At 55.9% G+C, this 19442-nt stretch overlaps 2 protein-coding genes across 7 annotated transcripts in view; one reads left to right on the top strand and one right to left on the bottom strand.

Annotated features, from left to right (window-relative positions):
* The first annotated feature begins 1919 nt into the window (after nt 1-1919).
* HIC1 (HIC ZBTB transcriptional repressor 1) lies at nt 1920-18043 on the top strand. Of its 3 annotated transcripts, none has more exons than XM_077165521.1 (2): nt 1920-2069; nt 3532-18043. In XM_077165521.1, exon 2 carries the CDS (start codon nt 3552-3554, stop codon nt 5694-5696), a length of 2145 nt encoding a protein of 714 aa, XP_077021636.1. In that variant the 5' UTR covers nt 1920-2069; nt 3532-3551; the 3' UTR covers nt 5697-18043. The 3 variants fall into 3 exon arrangements, with proteins under 3 accessions (XP_077021636.1, XP_077021635.1, XP_077021634.1); XM_077165520.1 differs by lacking the exon at nt 1920-2069 and adding an exon at nt 2359-2456; XM_077165519.1 differs by lacking the exon at nt 1920-2069 and adding an exon at nt 2936-3184.
* The window catches only part of SMG6 (SMG6 nonsense mediated mRNA decay factor), a 259345-nt gene continuing 248149 nt past the window's right edge, over nt 8247-19442 (bottom strand). For all 4 annotated transcript variants that reach the window (XM_077165510.1, XM_077165511.1, XM_077165509.1 and 1 more), the window contains 4 exons: nt 15237-15390; nt 12029-12240; nt 11645-11726; nt 8247-8511 (listed from right to left, as the gene is read on the bottom strand). In XM_077165510.1, the coding sequence (XP_077021625.1) occupies nt 8381-8511; nt 11645-11726; nt 12029-12240; nt 15237-15390 (579 nt within the window). In that variant the 3' untranslated portion in view covers nt 8247-8380. The remainder of the gene's footprint in view (nt 8512-11644; nt 11727-12028; nt 12241-15236; nt 15391-19442) is intronic.

Raw genomic sequence — 19442 nt, forward strand, 5'->3', positions numbered from 1 at the left:
TCCAGAGAAGAAAGGCTGAGATAGGGTCAGAGAGGCCTTGTACATCCTTTGGACTCTGGCTTCCTAGAGCCTGTTTTCTGGCTATCAGCAAGAGGTTCACTTGAAGTGCCTAACGGCCTCGTGGGACAGCTATTCCTCAAAGTCCAGCTCTAAGAGCACTTCTTCTGAGGAGCATTCCTACTCTTCCACCTCAGTCCACAGCACCTTCCTCGGTCCATCTCTCCTGGAGGCCTGGAGCTTGGAAGGCCACTGTTTCCATCCTTGGAACCTTACTACTTACTTCTCTAGTGAAGACACCGTGGGGAGGGGGGCGGGAGCCGGGGACAGGGGAGAGAACAGGGATAAGGTGGACCCAGAACAACGGGCAAAAATAGGGTAGGGGACGGAGAGAGGTTGAGGGGAGGACTCAGGACGCAGGGGATTTGCGGGAACTAGTAGCCCGCGGCCGGACACAGAAACTGCGAAGCGACCTGCGAAGGGCACGGAGCCTCTGGGAGGCGCCCGAGACCTTGGTGTGTATCAGGGGCCGTGAGCGGCCGCGCCGGCGACTGCTCGCGGGGTGACTCAGACACTCCCTCTGGCGGGGGCGTGGGGGCCGCGGCCGAGGACAGCGCGGGGGTCGGTTAGCGCAGCCCCCACCTGCAGTGCCGCGCAGCGCGGTTGCTAAGCTCTCCAAGGCCTCCGAGAGCTGCCAGCGGGGCGAACCTCATCGGTTGCTATGGTAACGCTGCGCCCCAGCCTCTCACGCTCAGCCGCTGGGGGGGGGGGCACAGCCAATCAGAAGCTGAGGGCGTTCTCGGGGACCCCCCCTCCCCCGCGTGTGGGCGGGGGTCAGGAGGTGCACGGAGAAGGCGGAGCGTGGGCCCCAGAGAAGCGGTGCTCGCCACAGGCCGGGTGCAGCTGCGGGGCCGCGCGGGGACACTTCCGGAGCAGCCGAGCGAGCGCCCGCGCGCCACTGCGGGCTCCCCTCCCTTCCAAAAGGGGCTTCACCCTCACGAACGCGGCCTCCATCCGAAGTGCAGGACTTTGCGGGGAGTCCCGGGCTGAAGCCCTCTTGTCTGGTTCCTCTCGGGTCCGTAGTTTGAAGGAGACGTCGTCCAAGCCGGGTTCCTCAGAATATGGCTCACACAGAATCTGGATGAGGGGGTCGCTCCTGCAGGACCCTCAAGAGGGGTTGACCCGCCATTCCCAGCCGAATATCCTGGGGTCCTCCCTGAGACCTGCAAGTTCAGGGCAGGTTATTTGGGTGACATCTCTGCCCAGGTTCACCGAGGGCCCTATGTCGCTGTTCTGGGGTCTCCCAGAGAACTGGGACCTGGAGTCCGGTACGGGGCGGGTGTGTGACTGTGCAAACATGCGCGCCCTGCGGTTATCAATGGCAATAGCGGACCTGGGTGCGAACGGGTGTATGCTGTGCGCCTTTACTTCATGTGGCTGAGTGTGGGTGTGTTTTAGGGATGAGGGTTCCAAAGTAGACCATCCCAGCCAGGAATGTCTAAGAAGAGTCTCTAAGATCTTGTCTATCTTCGTCTCCCTCAGGATTTCTATAACCTCTTTCCCACCGCCTAATGTCACAGGAGTCCCCTTCTTGTGGGCAGACTCCTTCAAATTGGGGTTGTGTGGGAATCTAGATAAATGCACATAGCAGCTGTTTCCTAGTCACTCTCAGCTCAAAACCCAAAGGTTTGTGGGGCTCTCACTCTGGGGTCTGGGTCCCCAGTTAAGCACACATAGTAGGGTGGACTTGCGGGTAGGACCGGGTGCTCCGCCCAGCTCCGCACCCAGCCCCCTGCCCAGGTGCGCGGAAGGAGCTCAAGGCTGTGGAGTGCAGAGCCCCTAAATCGCCGCCAGGTGGCGTCGTGGCCGCAGCTCCGCCAGCCTGCCCCAAACGCTCCAGATAAGAGTGTGCGGAAAGCGCGGTGGGGCTGAGACGCGACCAGGACGCGGGGAGGACGGACCGGCAGGACAGACCGACCGGGGGCCCGGCGGGCGGAGCGCAGCGCAGCGCAGCCACGTCCCCCCCTGGATTTGCCGGCAGCCGGGCCCGGGGCTTCCGACATGCCCCCCAGGTGGGTCCTTGGGTTGGGGACTGGGCGGGACAGGGGACCCGGGACAGCCCGCTCCCCGCGCGCTGGCCGCCTCACGGCGCATCCTTGGGCGCGAGAGCCCTATCTCTGCTGGTGGTTGGCATTAAGGGCTCCAAGTATCACCCCAAGAGGACTTAGGACCGCCGGGCCGCTGCTTCGCGTCGGGTTCACGGCGGGGTCAGCGGCCTGGGGCCAGCGCTGCCCGCACATGGGCTGGAGAGGCGAGGGGAAGGGAAGGGGAGCTGGCAGGCGGGGCTGCCAGGGGCGCTGCCCTGGCACAGCTCGGCGCCCGGCAGTGGCGCGGGTGGGGTGCCTGCTAGGAACTGCCACCGCCGTGGGTCGGAAAGCACGGCTGGGCTGCGGCCGCAGGTAACGGGCCGCGAGGCCCTGCGGGCCAGGCGGGGATCCGGGGCGGACGGGCTGGCGAGCAGGGGAGCTCCGGGTCCGGCTCGGGCCGCGCGGCCAGGGGCAGCCGCCGGAATTGGGGTCTGTGAGGAACAGCGGGAGCCAAGCGGCTGGGGTTGGCCCGCTCCTCCCGCCCTGTCTGAAGTTGGGAAACTTTTCCCCAAGTTTGGGGCGGCGGAGTTCCCGCGGAGAAGGGGCCGAGGAGAGCTGGGGAGGGAGGCGCCGGGCCTGAGAATGCAGAGCCGAGGCCGGGACGCGGGTGGGGCGCAGGCCCGGGTCAGGGTAGCTGCAGGCTGCGCGCCGTGCCCGCCCGGGGCGCTGCCCCCTCCCTCCCATGGGAGCTGCTTGGCTCCCCCCTCCCCCCCACCTGCTTCCTGCCTCAGCCTCCTGCCCCGATATAACGCCCTCCCTGCGCCGGGGCCCGGCCTTCGAGCTCTGCCCGCCACGGCAGTCGGTGCGTCTGCTCCCCGCTCGGCAGCCGCCGCCCGGGCCCCATCTGAAAGCCTGACAGCCCCGGGGCAGGGCGGCGCCAAGGCGGGCACTGTACAACCCTCCTCCGGATCACTTCCCTCAAGTGGGGCAACTTCTCCCGAGGCGGGAGGCGCTTCCTACTCGACTCCCTTTCTCCCCACTTGGGCAAATTTCTCGGCCCTGAATGACTTTTCCTGAAGCGGACATTCTCTTCAAATCTGGTAACTGTTTCCGAAAGGGTCACTTCACCCCAACAGTTTTCTCCTCGGAAGCCCCCAGCACCAAGCCCGTGTGCCCGGCGGCGACTCCGGCCTGGGTGCTCACAAAGGCCTGGCCTCCTCTCGGCTGGCAGTCGCTCTCCTTGTGCTCCTTCTTTTGGTTTGGGCGGGCCGGCCGGCCCAGGCTCCCATTCCGGGAGTCCGCCGATCCTCAGCCCGTGCCCCGGCCGTGGTGCTCGATGCCCTTGCCCAGCGGAGGAGAAGGGGAAGTGGAAGGGAGAAGAGCAGGGCTGGGTAGAGGTGGCGTGGGCACCGCGGGGCTCTGACCCGGCTAGTGTGTGTCCCCGCAGGAGACTGTGCTGGGCAGACGATGCTGGACACGATGGAGGCGCCCGGCCACTCGAGGCAGCTGCTGCTGCGGCTCAACAACCAGCGCACCAAGGGCTTCTTGTGCGACGTGATCATCGTGGTGCAGAACGCCCTCTTCCGCGCGCACAAGAATGTGCTCGCGGCCAGCAGCGCCTACCTCAAGTCCCTGGTGGTGCATGACAACCTGCTCAACCTGGACCATGACATGGTGAGCCCCGCTGTGTTCCGCCTGGTGCTGGACTTCATCTACACCGGCCGCCTCGCCGACGGTGCAGAGGCTGCGTCAGCCGCGGCCGTGGCACCGGGGACCGAACCAAGTCTGGGTGCCGTCCTGGCCGCCGCCAGTTACCTGCAGATCCCCGACCTCGTGGCTCTGTGCAAGAAGCGCCTCAAGCGCCACGGCAAGTATTGCCACCTGCCGGGAGGCGGCGGCGGCGGCGGTGGCTACGCGCCCTACGGAAGGCCCGGCCGGGGCCTGCGCGCAGCCACGCCGGTCATCCAGGCCTGCTACTCGTCCCCGGCCGGGCCTCCGCCACCGCCCGCCGCCGAGCCGCCGTCGGGCCCCGAGGCCGCGGTGAACACGCACTGCGCGGAACTGTATGCCTCGGGTCCCGGCCCGGCGGCAGCGCTCTGCGCCCCGGAGCGCCGCTGCTCCCCGTTGTGCGGCCTGGACCTGTCCAAGAAGAGCCCACCGGGCTCCGCGGCCCCTGAACGGCCACCGGGTGAGCGCGACCTGCCTCCGCATCCCGATAGTCCTCCCGGCGCGGGTCCCGCCGCCTACAAGGAGCCGCCGCTCGCCCTGCCGCCGCTACCGCCGCTGCCCTTCCAGAAGTTGGAGGAAGCCTCAGCACCCCCGGACCCGTTTCGCGGCGGCGGCGGCAGCCCAGGATCGGAGCCCCCCGGCCGCCCAGATGGGCCCAGCCTCCTCTACCGCTGGATGAAGCATGAGCCAGGACTGGGCAGCTACGGTGATGAGCTGGGCAGGGAGCGCGGCTCCCCCGGCGAGCGCTGCGACGAGCGCGGTGGGGACGCGGTTGCCTCGCCGGGGGGACCCCCGCTCGGCCTGGCGCCGCCTCCGCGCTACCCCGGCAGCCTGGACGGGCCGGGTGCGGGAGGCGACGGTGATGACTACAAGAGCAGCAGCGAGGAGACTGGCAGCAGCGAGGACCCCAGCCCGCCCGGCGGCCATCTCGAGGGCTACCCATGCCCACACCTGGCCTACGGCGAACCGGAGAGCTTTGGTGACAACCTGTACGTGTGCATCCCATGTGGCAAGGGCTTTCCCAGCTCCGAGCAGCTGAACGCACACGTCGAGGCGCACGTGGAGGAGGAGGAGGCGCTCTATGGCAGGGCCGAGGCGGCCGAGGTGGCTGCTGGGGCTGCGGGCCTCGGGCCTCCTTTTGGCGGCGGTGGGGACAAGGGCGCTGGGGCGCCGGGCGGCCTGGGAGAGCTGCTGCGGCCGTACCGCTGCGCATCATGCGACAAGAGTTACAAGGACCCGGCCACGCTGCGGCAGCATGAGAAGACGCACTGGCTGACCCGGCCCTATCCGTGCACCATCTGCGGGAAGAAGTTCACGCAGCGCGGGACCATGACGCGTCACATGCGCAGTCACCTGGGCCTCAAGCCCTTCGCGTGCGACGCGTGCGGCATGCGTTTCACGCGCCAGTACCGCCTCACCGAACATATGCGCATCCACTCGGGCGAGAAGCCCTATGAGTGCCAGGTGTGTGGCGGCAAGTTCGCTCAGCAACGCAACCTCATCAGCCACATGAAGATGCATGCGGTGGGTGGGGCAGCTGGCGCAGCCGGGGCTCTGGCAGGCCTGGGGGCGTTGCCCGTTGTCCCCGGCCCCGATGGCAAGGGCAAGCTTGACTTCCCCGAGGGCGTCTTTGCTGTGGCCCGCCTGACGGCTGAACAGCTGAGCCTGAAACAACAGGACAAGGCTGCCGCGGCCGAGCTGTTGGCACAGACCACGCACTTCCTGCACGACCCCAAGGTGGCGCTCGAGAGCCTCTACCCGCTGGCCAAGTTCACCGCCGAGCTGGGCCTCAGCCCGGACAAGGCGGCTGAGGTGCTGAGCCAGGGCGCACATCTGGCCGCCGGGCCCGACGGCCGGACCATCGACCGTTTCTCCCCCACTTAGAGCGCCGCACGCAGGCCCGCCTCATCGCCGCCGCGCCGCCCGGGCAGCGCGGTCCAGGGAGCAGAGGCGATGACGAGCAGGCAGGCCGCACCCGGGACAGCCGTATAGTAGCAGCGGCAGCGTCGCCGCAGTGGCAGCGGCCCGACCTCACTGCGGCCTCACCTGGCCTCACTGCTTTGTGCCTTAGCTCGGGTTGGGGTTGGGGGCGGACCTCGGCACATGGGTGGGTTGGGGGGTAGGGAGATTTATATTTTTGATATCAGCTTTGACCAAAGGAGACCCTCGGCCCCTCCCCACGTCTTCCTGTGGTTCGTTAGCCCCTTCCCTCGGCTCCGCGCTGCTCTTGGGGGGAGGGGTTACTGTTGGGGCACTCCCAGCCCTACCTCCGGCCCTTGCGACCACACCCATTCTCACTGTGAATCTCCCCGCTGGGGTCGGAGCGTCGGGCAGAGCTGTGGAGCGGGGAGGGGACTGAGCCGGCCGGAGGGCCCCCCCGCCCCTTGCTCCCGCCCGCCCCGGGACTGATAATGTGAAGTTCCTCATTTTGCACAAGTAGCACTAGCCCCAGGGCCAACCCTTCCCTCCACCGAGGACTGGAGTTCTGGAGTCTGAGGGCTGAGAAAGCCCTGGCCTACCGGGTCTCCCATTCTCGCGGTGCCCCTCCTCCCACTTTCCCTGGGGTCCCCGGACCATATTTATTGCATGCGCCCCGGGCAGTCCCCCATCCCGAGCCCAGGCTGGGCTGGGCTGGAACGCGGTCTCTTTAGACTCCCTCCTTCGGGTTTGTATATTTCCTACCTTGTACACAGGCTCTTCCAAGAGCCGCTTCCATTTTCTATACTCGAACCAAACAGCAATAAAGCAGTAACCAAGGACCACAGACCCTGCAGCTCTCTTCTGGCCCAGGCACAAGGACCTGGGTGGGATGGGCCGGAAAGGGCTGCTCTTACACAGGTGCAGAGGTCTGGACCTTACTCCCTCCCCAATCCAAGACAGATCAACAAAAGGACAGGTATGTTTCATAACCAAAAATTTATTAAGGAAACAAAACCAGTGCTGCAAACAGGACAGAAAAGAGAGATGGGTCTCCCACCTGCCCAGTCATCAACCTTCATCCAGGGGAGAGGATCTCAAAGGAGAGGCAGGAACCAAACCCCCTGTACTCTAAAAAACCCAATCTTCTGAGGCCCTGGGGGACTTTTACTCCCAAACTATTGGCTTTGGCTCACCTTCATAGTCCCCCCTCCTTCTGGCATAATCTTGGGCTTTTGGGAGGGCACAGCCTTATTCCTATCCTCTGGATAGGCTGTGCACAGTGGGCTCTGGGGAGGTGCACCCACTGCATCTCCTATTTATTCCTGGCTCCTCCTGTAAACACAGTCTTCCCCTAAGCACCCTTTATCCTTGCTTCTGGACTGAGAGAACTTTCTAGCAGTCAGGAAGCCTCCCAAGACAGGTGTTGAACATGGGGGATGAATGAAGGGGTAACAAAAAATTCAAAGTCCAATGGCCTCTGTGTCAATTCTTCTGGCAAAGCTAGAAACAAGGAGAAAACTCCAGACCACACAACGTTCCTATCAGACACTGGCCCACCCTACCCTCAGGCTGGGCTTTCCTATCAGACACTGGCCCACCCTACCCTCAGGCTGGGCTACCCAAGTGTGAAAGTTTCTCAGAACAGAGGGGCCTGGGGAGGAAGACCTGGGGCAGGATAGGTTTATTGAATTCCTGTCACAGGGACTGGAGGAGGAAGATTCAGAGTGAGAACTCTCAGAAGGAGGAACTGAGGCAAGGAAACTGAGAGGACTGGGAGGTAAAAGGTACCAACTAGAAAGGGAAGGAGGTGAGGGGAGCGATTCAGGAGGAAGGGGAGGACAAGGGTGGAAAACTGAGAAGAATCTAAGGAAAGTGAGGAGAGAATCAGAGCAAAAGGAAGGCCCATGAGTAGAGAAGAGGCAGGCAAAGACCATCCTGGGAGCAAGGGCCCTAGAGCAGATGTTCCTTCCCTCTAAACCTATGGCCATCCAGGGGGAAAATAAGTGGCAAAGTACAATGGACCCAGATTGATAATGGCAGGAAGAAGAGTAGCAGGATGGGTGTGTGTGTGTGTGTGTGTGTAGGGGGGGAGGTTAGGGACATGAAGCCCAGACCCAACATGGATTATGGGGGAATCCAGGCCCCAGGGAGATGGAGAGATACCCTGAGCACATGCTTCAGAGCATAACCAAAGCCTGTTGGACAGATTCAGAGTAAGGGTTCCAGAGAAGATTAGAGGGAACCCTGTTTTCATCTGTATCTGATGGAAACTAACCTCCCTGCCTCATCTCTACCTGAAAAAGTGGTTAAGTTCCACTTACACAAGAGGACCTGGATGGGATGCACCAGGTGAGGCCTTCCTCCTAGCTCTGGAACTAGGGGCTTGTCTACCTCCTGTCACTGCAGCCAGCTACCTCCCTGCCAAATCTTGGCTGCCCAGGAGGGTCCCAGCAGCTTCTGCCTGACCCTTGCGAGGGGCTCTGTGAGGAGTAGCACCCCCCAGCACAGCCACGGTGCGGGTTGGAAGAGGATGGTTTATTGTCTGGGTGGATTGGTGGCTCAGGCATGTGGGCACCTTCCGTGGTACACTGGGTACCTGGTGGCCTCTCAGGAATGGTTCCATGGGGGCAGACCCCGGTGTGGCCACCTCAGCCCACCTGGGCCCAGGTGAGGAAGGCGGGAATGTCCCGCACAGGCACATTCCTCGTTAGAGCCTTCACGCGCAGGTTTCGGTCATCTGTTAATAGTACCACTTCCCTCAGTAGCCGGATTGGTTCCTCTGTTGGAACAGAAGAGTGGGAGGATGTCACTTAGGGCATGAGGCATAGGCCCTGGCTTGTCCTACTCCCCACTGCAGGGACAGGTGGTCCTGGTGCCTGGGGGGCCAAGGCAGCAATTTCATGGCCCTTCTGTATGTCCTTTCTTTCACCCAGATTATCAGTCCAGGGAGCCCCTCTCTATGCCATCCCCTACTTGCTTAGAATGGGCCACGCTGGGCTCCTCCATCCTGCACAGTGCCCTGAGAGCAGCCCAGGTCCTCCGAGGCTCCCACAGACCTGTCTCCCACGACTCTGAACTGAGCAGAAGCCCTTTTCCTTCTAGGCCTCTGATTCCATGGCTGGTTTTGGACGCATGACACCACTTTTTGCACGCACTCTGCCATGGTAGCCAGCAATTCGATGATTTAGGCAGCAAGAGGTAGGAAACTAGAGTTGGAACAGCAAGTCTGCCCAGGGCTCCCAGATGTGGAGAGAAGGGTTCACTCAAGGAGCTCTAAGGAGAGGAGGAGAGGGGTCCCTGGCAGGACTGTGCCAAGGTGGCTCTGAGACTACAGCCCAATGGCATCCTCTATTAAATAAACCCAATCCATGTAAATGGTGGAAATCTTTAATAGTACAGAAGAATAGAAAAGGAAGGGGAAGTAAGGATTATCCTTAATGCTCGCTTAGTTTGTCTGAGTCTTGCTTCCCAGGGGTAAGCGCCTCCTTTCAGATTTCTTTATGTACATTTACAAGTCCCTATATTGAATGTATAAACTTTTATTTCCTACAACTCTGGGATCATACTGTACTTACTTTGATATTCCAACTTTAAAGATCTTTCTACGGCATGCACCCAGATAACCTTCATTCTTTTTAGATGACTTTTTTAGAATAATCTCTTTTGTCACCTTTCTAATTCCCTAGCCCTTTACTGTAAAGGGAAAATTTAAACGGGGCTGAGTACCCACAGTGACATTCCATCCCTGACGAGCCCACTCCTGCTCACTGGCCCACTCCCCAGTCCCAGGCTGGGTGTTTCCTGACGGAGGTCAGGCAGACAGGGAAGCACAGGAAGCACCCTGTGGGGCTCACCGACTGCAGACTGGTGGGGATGGGGGACTACAAATATCCATATCTGACCTGAGCAGTTTCAAGCTTGCCAGCTCCAGGCAGCAAGGCTGAGAACTGGCTGTCAGCCTCGGGAGGAGTTTGTAGGAAGAGGGAGGAGAGATTTGTGGGGTTGTGATGGTGGTTAAGAGAAGGAGGAGAGATGGAAGTGGGTGGGATGGGAGGCAAGGGCTATGGTGGGTGAGAGGGAGAGAAGGCACCAAGGGTAAGGAGGATGCTTTGAGACCATTCAACTGTCTGGTTCTGGTCCTGGTCCTGGGGGTGTGAGCGTGGGGTGGAATTGATGTGCAGTGCTACGTAGGGCTCCCAGCTGGCTGCCTGAGTCTTATACAGAGCCCCACCATTCCTGCCCTGGGACTCAGACCAAGAGAGGCCCAGGCCTTAGGTCAGCCAACCAAGGCCCCAGTGTTGCTGGCAGGGGTCTGCAGGGGTTTCTGTGGATACTTTGAGACATTTTTAACAATAAACATCCTCTGTTTTGACACTGGTAACTTCACTTTGTTAGAAACCAGAGACTGTCATCTTGTCAGGTCCCATCCGCCATAATCCACATGATTTTAAAATTCAACATCGTTTACACATAAACATTTGGTGACGGTTTCTCTGTGAATCTGACAAGTTAATCTGCTAAGAATTCACACTGACAAATGGGGTTTGATTACACCAACCGTTGCTGATGTAATTCTGATAGGGGCGGCCCCCAGAATGGCAATAGGTTCCTGTATGCTGTTTTGGGTAAACTGGGTGGTGGTGGAGGGGGGAGAGGACTAGTAGGGCCAAAGCCAAAATGTGCCTCTGCTAAGAAAACAACAGCTTGGAGGCTGGGCCGCAGCAGGATCTGAACCATACTTCCCAACAAGGCCTTGTGGCAATCCTGTCCACCTCTCCTGCAGAAGGTTCTCCTCTAGGAAGTTATCTAGGGGCAGAGCACAAGCAGAAGTTTGGCTCAGTCAGGCTTCTTTTTTTTACTACTTGAATGCCTGAGATCTGGCCCTAAGGGTAGTTCATGTTAGCCACGTGGCAGTGCTCATTACCAGTCCCAGGTACAGAGATTAAGGCAGGGCTGCACTAGTGAGGGCAGGAGAGAAGACAATCCCAGAGCAGTGTGAAAGCCAGGGACAGGAAAATGAACAGAGAAGACAGATGGGAAACAAGAAAGATAGAATAAAATGATAAGAGACTGCATATAAATAAGTAGACAGGGGCCAAATAGTGAGAATTATCTGCAGATGAAACTGAAGTAGGGTGACCTAGGAATTCCTTTTAAAAGAAGAAATGCTAGAAATGTCAGAATCTTGGGGACCAAGAGCAGAAAACATCTTAAGCTTCAGTGATCCTGTGGGAAGGAAAGTTTGGGGCTGAAGGTGAGTTTGTCAGGCACTTAGAAGAGAACTCCAGAGTGGCGGTGATTTTACTCACCCAGAAGCAGGTCTCGAAAACTGAGCTGAAGGCTATAGTCCTTAAGCTCTTAACCTGCCTCCAACTCCAGGAGCCAGCAAAGCACCACACTTTACGACTGCACAGACCAGGAAGTCAATACCCACTACTTTTGTGGGGTAGAAATCTTCAGGGGCAAACTGAGAGGAACAGGAAGGTGAGCATGGCCAAGGAAGGGGAGGTGTGCCCCAGGGACCACTGAGGACTCTCTGCTTCAGAGCTGTTGCAGGGCACTGGGCTCAGGTGACAATAGCCAGAAAAGTTACAGTGAATCTTAAAGACATTCTTGCTGTCAGAGAGAACACTGAGGACCCAAGAAAGGAAATGGATGCTGTGTAGGAAAGCTCGCTGCCTAGAATCTGGCTTCCTGGGTTAGGCTCATCCCTACTTGGTCCAGGGCCCACCTGACACTCCCTAGGGGTGGGATAAGGAAGCTATGCAAGGGAGGTCTGACTTCCAAAAGGGCAAGAAACTAGACTGGCCTCAGGCTTGGTCCCATGTCAGTGGAGGGACACTTCTCTAGAGCTAAGGGGGGTTGGGTGATCTTGAGGTATTGTCTCTGCCTGGGAGAGCTGCACGTCATACCTTTGTTGGTGGGCATGAAGTCCTTAGCCTTGTCTTTGCAGTAGTGGAGGCAGCAGGAAAGGATCAGGTCATCATTGTTACCCTGGAGGAAGACAGTGTAAGAAGTGCCACTGGGCAGGAGGGGGCGCCATGGGGAGGGGCAGAAGCATACTTTGCCTCTGGTTCCCTGGACAGAACCATATCCCAGAACCTCACCCACACCTGCCCTGGCACTGCTTGGCTGGGTCTAACTGGTGCCAAGTGTGAGCTGGGGGACAAGGAACTCCTCCCCCTCCTTGGGCCTTGACTGTGGCTGCCCCCTCAGCTGCCTTGGCTGACTTTCCCTCCTAGAAACCCTGTTCTGAAGGCTGGTTGTGGGCACTCCCCTCCTGTTAGGGGTCTCACCAGCTGGCCAGTGATATCCTCACTGCGGAAGGCGATGGATTCGAGTTCATTGCCACGGCTGGTCAGGGCCCGTAGGCAAGAGTCCCGACTCTCAAAACGTCGCTCGAGGAACTCGATGGACTTTCGGGCTTTTTCCTGTACCACACGGGCATAGCCCCCAGCCCGGTGGTCTGTCTCCTGTCCCTTGGCCAGGCCGTCCAGTTCATTGATCACTAATGAAATAGAGCCCCACAAGGTATCAGCTTCAGTAACAACATGTGCCCTTACCCTAGGCTTCATTTGGTTCACTTACTTTTCTAGACAGCCCTTCCCAGACCACAGAATCCATCTTGCCCTACAGAAGTCTTCCAGTGAAATTGGAGGAGGAGAACTTGGGGTGGATGGGTGTTTGGGGGTGGCAAGAAGTATCCCAGACTTCAGACTTTCCACAGTGCTCTCCCCTTCCTGCCTCTTTCCCTGACCCCATCTTCTTCCTGTAGGAACTTAAAGGTATTTTCTGGAGCTGCTGTATTTGGAGGAAGAAACCAGGCCCCTCTATTACATTTCTTAGTTACAGGATCAGATTGAAAGTATCCCTCAAGAGAGGCAAGAATATGTAGCAATTAAGGGAAAAAGAGAGGCAACTCTCGCATCTATTTGGGACTCCAATCACAGCAGTCCATAGTGCTGATGGCAGGGTTCTATCCTCCAACCCCTGGGCAGAGTGAAGTGAGGATACCAAGCAGGAAGCAGCACCCACAGTCTCACTTGGAAAGGTCTTGGTATTCCCCCATACCATGCCCTTGGCATATCTACCTCCTCTGATACTGTACGTGTGTGTGTGTGTGTATGTGTGTCTCTGCCTGCTTGAGTGTCTGGGACATGGCTTCATTTTCTGGTGAAGATTCTTTCCAAAATTCCAGCCAAAAGCCTGAGGTCAAGTGGGAAATATGCACTCCTTGGGGGCTCTGGGAGAGTTTGGGGTCTGAGGCCTCTCCTCAGTGCAATGATTCATGGCTCAGGGAGTCGGCTGAGCATGCTGTTCCATGGTAAGCCTGGCACTCATTGTCTGGGTATTCAGAGACACTTTCTGGAAAGGACCCATGTGGGAATGAACACACACACACACACACACACACACACACTGCCTATGCTTTAGCAACCTGAGGTTTCAGCATTCACACAATGCAAAGCTGAGGTTGGAGAGTGGTGGATGTGTATATGGTGCATCAAACAGAACATCAAACAGGAAAAACTGGTATTCCATCCCAAAATCTGTTTTCCTGCTTCCAAACTAAACAGGCTTCAAAGGGGGAGGCTTGTTTGTGCTTCTGCACCAAGCAGGGCTTCTCAATGCTGAGGTCAGGCCTAAGGAGCACAGAGCAGGTTGAAGAGCAGAAGAAACAAGCAGGGAAAGTTGTGGGCTTTAACTCTTTGCTGTTCTGGGCATAGGGCATAAGGAAAGCACCAGTGACTAGGAGCCTCACATTCCCTGAGTGAGTCCAGGGACCTGCCCAGTCGAGGGAGGTTCAAAGAGGCTGGTGTGCATGGCTGCATCAATTCATCGATTTGTTTTGTACACATCCTCTGGGTTTTCTCATGTGTTTACTTCCTCCCCACCAAATCTAGTGGTCTTCCCTTCTGAACCATAAACTCCTCAAGGGCCAGAACCACAGTGGTGCTTTGCATTGGACCCCCTGGGAACAAGGATACTGCACACACAGTGGGGGCACAATTAGTGCTTGTGACCAGGAACCCTGGGATGGTGGTTGAGGCTCCTCCTTCCTAGTCTTAGTGGGATCCTGAGAGGTCAGCAACCTCTCCCAGCTATACTATTTCCTGGCCATCTGGCAGTGACCAATTCACTTTCTTCCCCCTGGAAATCGCCTTGGTAGTCAAGGCCTAGGAAAACACAGAGAAATATTAACCTGAAAACTACCCCAGCCTAGGACCCAGAAGCCCTGGATGATTTGATTGCTCCACATTGATGAAAGGAGTTGCTCTACTTTTGAAGAATACAAAACTTTCCTTTAGGTTTAAGAGCCTGGGTTTAAGAGGTTCTGGCCAGGCCACATGGGGAGGGGGAAGGAAGACGGGGAGGGTGGAGGCAGGGATGAGGGCTGCTTCAGTGCCAACATTCTCAGGTGGTGCTAACGTGTTTCCCACAACCCCCTAGGGTTCTACAGCCTCTGCAGGGGCGGATGCTTCCTGCCCTTTGTTTCCACCCCCATCTGGCACTAAGACATTTGGGACTGGGAGGGAAGGCCCAATGGAACATCTTGGCATGGATGTCAAAGGTGGCTGGGCAGGCAGACTGCCAGTTTGGCGGCTTTTCCAGAGGACAGGGTACCCGAACTTGCTCCAAGTGGCTGCTAAGGAGATATTAAAAAATCCTGGGCTTCCTGATTACTTCTCAGGCTCTCTTTTCCAATGGTATCCACCAACCTATATTAGTTGTATCAGTGCTATCAGACAGGCGCCCAGAGCCCAGAGCCCACTCTGAGGCTGACCCACCACAGGGCTCCAGGAACCAAGGCTGCCTAGACAATAGTAGGTCCTCTGGAAAACAAAGATCTCGGAGACCCCACTGGACTCCTCTGCTCATAGGGTAGAAGCATGCTAGCTGGGTCCTGAGATGCTGACCCTGCATCAGCCCTAATGACCAGACAGTGATAAAGGTCCAAGTGGCTGGAATCCACTGGCTTGAGCTGAGGCTTGCACTAGAGGGTTCCTGTCGGCCTGGCCTCAGGGTGACATTGGCCAGAAGAATGTTACCTCGAACCAACAGAATGATCATGAAAAGCTACAAGACAATCAGACCAAAGGCATCTAACCACTTCAAAATCCTCCCAGCCTCCCTGCCAGACCACCCAGCAGCACTGCCGTTATCTGCCAGGGCTGAGTGTTTACCAATAACGGGAACCAGCTTTGCTGTTTTACTGCAAGCTTTATAAGGATAAAAACAAGGGCTGGGCTCATGCAGCCTCTGGTTGCCAGGACACAGGAGTCCATTTGCTCAAGCAGTTTAAGCCATGGATCAGCCATAATAATCTGAACTGCTTTGATTATTAAACAATTTTCCTTGCCCCACACATTCCCTACTTCCCTGCAAATCCTGTCTTTACATACACACAGCAGCGCTCTGCCTGCTGGCCCCCAGGCCATGGGGCACAACGGAGAGGGGGTGCTGTGCAAGTGTAGGCTATTCTGGCTTTCCCATCTGACTCACCAATGAGGGGCACCACCAGGATGTACTTCCTGCTCTCCAGCAGCCGGGCCAGACTGGCCAGGTGGTCAATGAAGCCGTTGGTGTCTGGTACGAGGAACAAGGGTCTGATTTCGAGCTCCATCTGCCTCATCTGACTCTGGTCCTCCAGGACAGCCTACAAGGACACAGACTGTGAGTGAGCAAAGGAGTGGGGGGTGGTGAGCCAGGGCCCTGACTCGACAACAAGTCAGCATCCTGCCCAAGAATGAGTCCTTGTCAGGCCTAAGGTATGGGCCCAAGACTGGACAAAGCATCACAATAGAAATCAACACAGACTCAATGGCCTGGGAATGGGGACATGGCTAAAACCCTGCCTAGGACTGAGAAATGATTGTGATGGTATTAAAAGCAAAAGGACTTTAAAAGTAAGACCCTGGGTTAAAAATCAACAAGGGAGGGTTAGGGTTCTTGGATATTAAAGTGGTTTCTCATATATTTTCTATACAGCCTATAGAAGGATACTTCTTAATCCAAAACTTATTTTTATCCAAAATTGAATTTATTTCAACTTTGTGTATCTTAAAAAAAAAATTAAACTCAAAGGTTTTACAAAAAAGTGATACTGACAACTAATAATAAATGCTAAATAAAGTGTCCCACAGCAGCATGAGTTCATATGGTGTGGATGAATTAAGACCTCACTCACATTTCTGCAGAGTTACACCCAGACTGAGCACAGCAGCCATGGCCTTCTCCTCACCAGTGTGGTGTCTCCGAAATGCTGGTGTTTTCTGTTCTACTTTTACTCCTTTGCCACAACCCTGTACAATCTATACTATTATTTAATGTTTTTCTTTAAGTTGACTTCAAATCAACTCACTGTTTTTGCTTAGCCTCTTAAGCAATGATAGCCCTGGTATTAGGAATTTGATATACTAGTCATGTGTAAATTTCCATAATGAAAAGTCAAAATGTCCTACTTAAAAATCATTACATGCAGTACCAGTGGCCTGTGCACATACCTTGGAAAGCTCATGATCCAGTGCTTGTTAGCCTTAGACTTTCTTGTCTTTCATGGAAGCTCTGCTCTCAAGTCTATAAAAGCCCGAATTTTCTCAAATTTGACAGGGCCTTATGTGTAACAACCCCCCTTCAAAAGAGGCTCTGGCTATGTCTTCCTCTATAGAACCTGGACATGGTTGTGCTGCTGCTTCTGGAGACCATGGCCACAAAGCAACCGATTTGCCGTCATGTGCCCAGACAGCCTGCTCCCTGTAGACTGAGCCAGAGGGCACCAGTACAAATCTGGTAAAGACAAGCCCTGCCATGCCCTCTCGTGGCCTTCTGCCACACAGCAACTTACAGAGGCTCAGAGACAAGCAGGTGCAGGGCAAGGGGAGTGAACGTGCGTGCGTGCGTGCCAACTGAGATGGGGCCCACAGTGCTAGCCTTGGCCGCTAACAGTCAGTGAGAAAGGCTGCTCAGGTTTCACTGAGAGTGACAGTAAAACTGAAAGGGCATGGCTTCAAATGATGGGGGTGGCTTCTCTGTGACCTGCCAGGGACCTCTCCCTATGAGTAAGGCAGTGCTGCCACTGCCACCACAGCTGGTGGAAGGCACAGGCCATAGGATGCTGGCGGGCATGAGAAATGCGACTGAGAGGCCCAGTGTGCTGAAGTCTTCCTCTTGATTTCACCTCATCAGGGGAAAGTACTACTGCTCCTGGCCACTCTCCCAGGGGACTTGGGTCACTGCCCTTCCCCAAAGGCTGCCAATTAGAGGGTGATACCCATTACATCAAACTTGGCTTGGGTATTTTGTAAGAGGAGGAAATGCTCCCTGCTCAGGTTCAGTTAACAATTCTACCCTTTCTCCTTCACGCAGACCCAGCATCAGCATCCCTGTTCTTCCTTTTTCCAGGCCTTGGTGTTCTCCAACCAGCTCTTCCACTGCAGGAAAAGTAACACTTTTTCTGGTACCCCAGGCCTACAAATCTCTGCCCTCTGGGTGAGAGAATACAGAACAAGCACTGACATGAGGTTAGGTGAGGCTGGGAAGCAGGGGCCTCTCGGGGTCCTAATTGATAATGCATTCCTGCTACAGCACGGCCCAGACTCCTTCTTACATCTCAGTTTTCCTACCTTGAGGAAAGATACTACTCCAGCCTGGCTTGCCTCTACCAAGGAAATGGAACTGGCTGCCATTTTTACCCCCGTGTGGATGATTAGTTTTCAAGACCTTGTTACCACCTGATTTTTAGAGGCTGCACTAAGCAGGAGAGCCTTCAAGCCAGGTGGCCAAGGAAGGCTGGGGGCAAACTGAGCCTACCTGTGTGTTCTGACAGAACAGAAGAAAAATCTCAGAACACGACCAAGAGAAGCTCTGTCTGAGTTCTTTGAGCTCTGGCTCAGGGCCAGAAAGGTGAACTGGCCACAGCCTCTTGGGGAAGGCGGCAGCCTTTCTGTTCTCTGGTGGAGGGGTGGGGTCAAGCTGTGTGAGGGTGGTCAATGCTGTGCTGCCATCATCCGGTCCCAGGGACGCCCGCAGACAACTTCCCTTAACCTGGCTCTGCCCAGTGAGTCACCGCACAACTGCTTCCTGTTCCCCACTTGGTCTCAAGGAGTCTCAGATTAAATGAAGCTGCTCCCTCTTCTCCTGGGCTACTAGTGGGCCTCTGGGGGTCACACCTGGGACATGAGTCTGGCCCAGTCTCCTTAAAAAGAATGGCAGATGGAAGAGGGCTGGGAGTCCGCAGGCACTCTTCTATGGGTGTCTATATTTCCGGTCCTCTTTGAGCGGTGTTTGTGTGTGTGTGTGTGTGTGTGTGTGTGTGTATTTAGCATTTGCCCTCCCAACTTTTCCAGATTTTACCCGTCAGATTCCTGGCAGCTGTGCACGGCGCCTGTGCCGGCCGTCACGTCCCATTCCAATCTCTGGGTTGCACGGTGAGAGAAGGACACAGGATGCGCAGGGAGTGAAAAAGTGATGTCGGTGGGGAGAGTGCCAAGTCCCCACTCAGCCATGGGACGCTTGGGGAGAAGGGGGGAAGCATGCTGCTGTGGAGTTCAGAGGCCGGTAGTGAGGTTTATTTTTGTTTGTATGAGTAAAAAGCTGCAGAAGCCTCTTGTGGGAGTGAGGGGGGGGCGCCAATGGAATGCTATGATTCAGAGGGACTGGTCCTGGCCTTCAGTCAAGTCTGCTGACCCGGAAGGAGAGTTCCTTAGTAACCCTTTTAACTGCAGCTAAGGCTGAGCCACAGTGGTCCATGGACAGTGAACTGGGAACCCAAGGAAAGTATGGATACTCCAAGTCAGAGTAGAGGTAATAGGTATCAAGTCATCATAAAGTGTAGAAGAAAAGAACTTATTTCTGTTTCTGGAAGGTGCTAAGTAACCAACTTCCTCTCAGGTGTGGGAGCATCTTCCAGCAAGCTGATGGGAAACTTGGAAAGAGATCATGGACAATAACATCTAACAAGGGAGTGAACTGTCTTGGGTCCCCAAGAGGAGCTCTTTTATGTTTAAGGGTTAAGTTCTTTTTCCATAGAGCGGGGATGATTTGTGATGCTGACCCAGTGAAAATCGAGACACTGAGAATTACAAATAAAGGTAATGCCATTAGTTCACACAGGAGTTGTGGAACTTGAACCCAGATCATGAAGCAGGGCCAGACCAGTAAAAGGCCTTGTTAGGTCTTCTTTCTGCTTATGGGCTCCACAGGGAGTGTGGCAGTAGCCTGCTTCCCTCCTACAGGGTGACAGAATCATTATCCCTGGACCCCTCTGGCCTGAGCAATGTCTTCATCAGAAATTTGAAGTTTGCAATGCAGCATATTTCCACAGTCCCCTAGGGTGGACGCCTAGGTAAGTGAAATATTTAATAAAGTGCCTGATGCATGTGTTGGTAGTTTACTAAATGCTAATGCCCTTTCTTACTGTGCAACACCATTTTCACCTTCTATATATCAAGGAGGGCAAATAGCTGGGGAAACCAGCAGAACTGGAATGGGGAGAGGTAGGGACAGAAGACTACTGATTTCTATTGTAAGACTCATAGTACTATTTTTTTGATAACTATGTGGATGTATTTTTTAATTTAATGAAAAATTCCACAACATAAAAAAAATAGGAATAGTTGGTGAGATAACCATTGGCAGGTAGTACCCTTTATAAGAGACAACAGAAACCAAAGAAAGTAGATTCTGTACTACTATAGAAAGGAGAGCAGT

This window comes from Tamandua tetradactyla, chromosome 6 (genome assembly GCF_023851605.1).
Source record: "Tamandua tetradactyla isolate mTamTet1 chromosome 6, mTamTet1.pri, whole genome shotgun sequence".
Classification (NCBI taxonomy): Eukaryota; Metazoa; Chordata; class Mammalia; order Pilosa; family Myrmecophagidae; genus Tamandua; species Tamandua tetradactyla.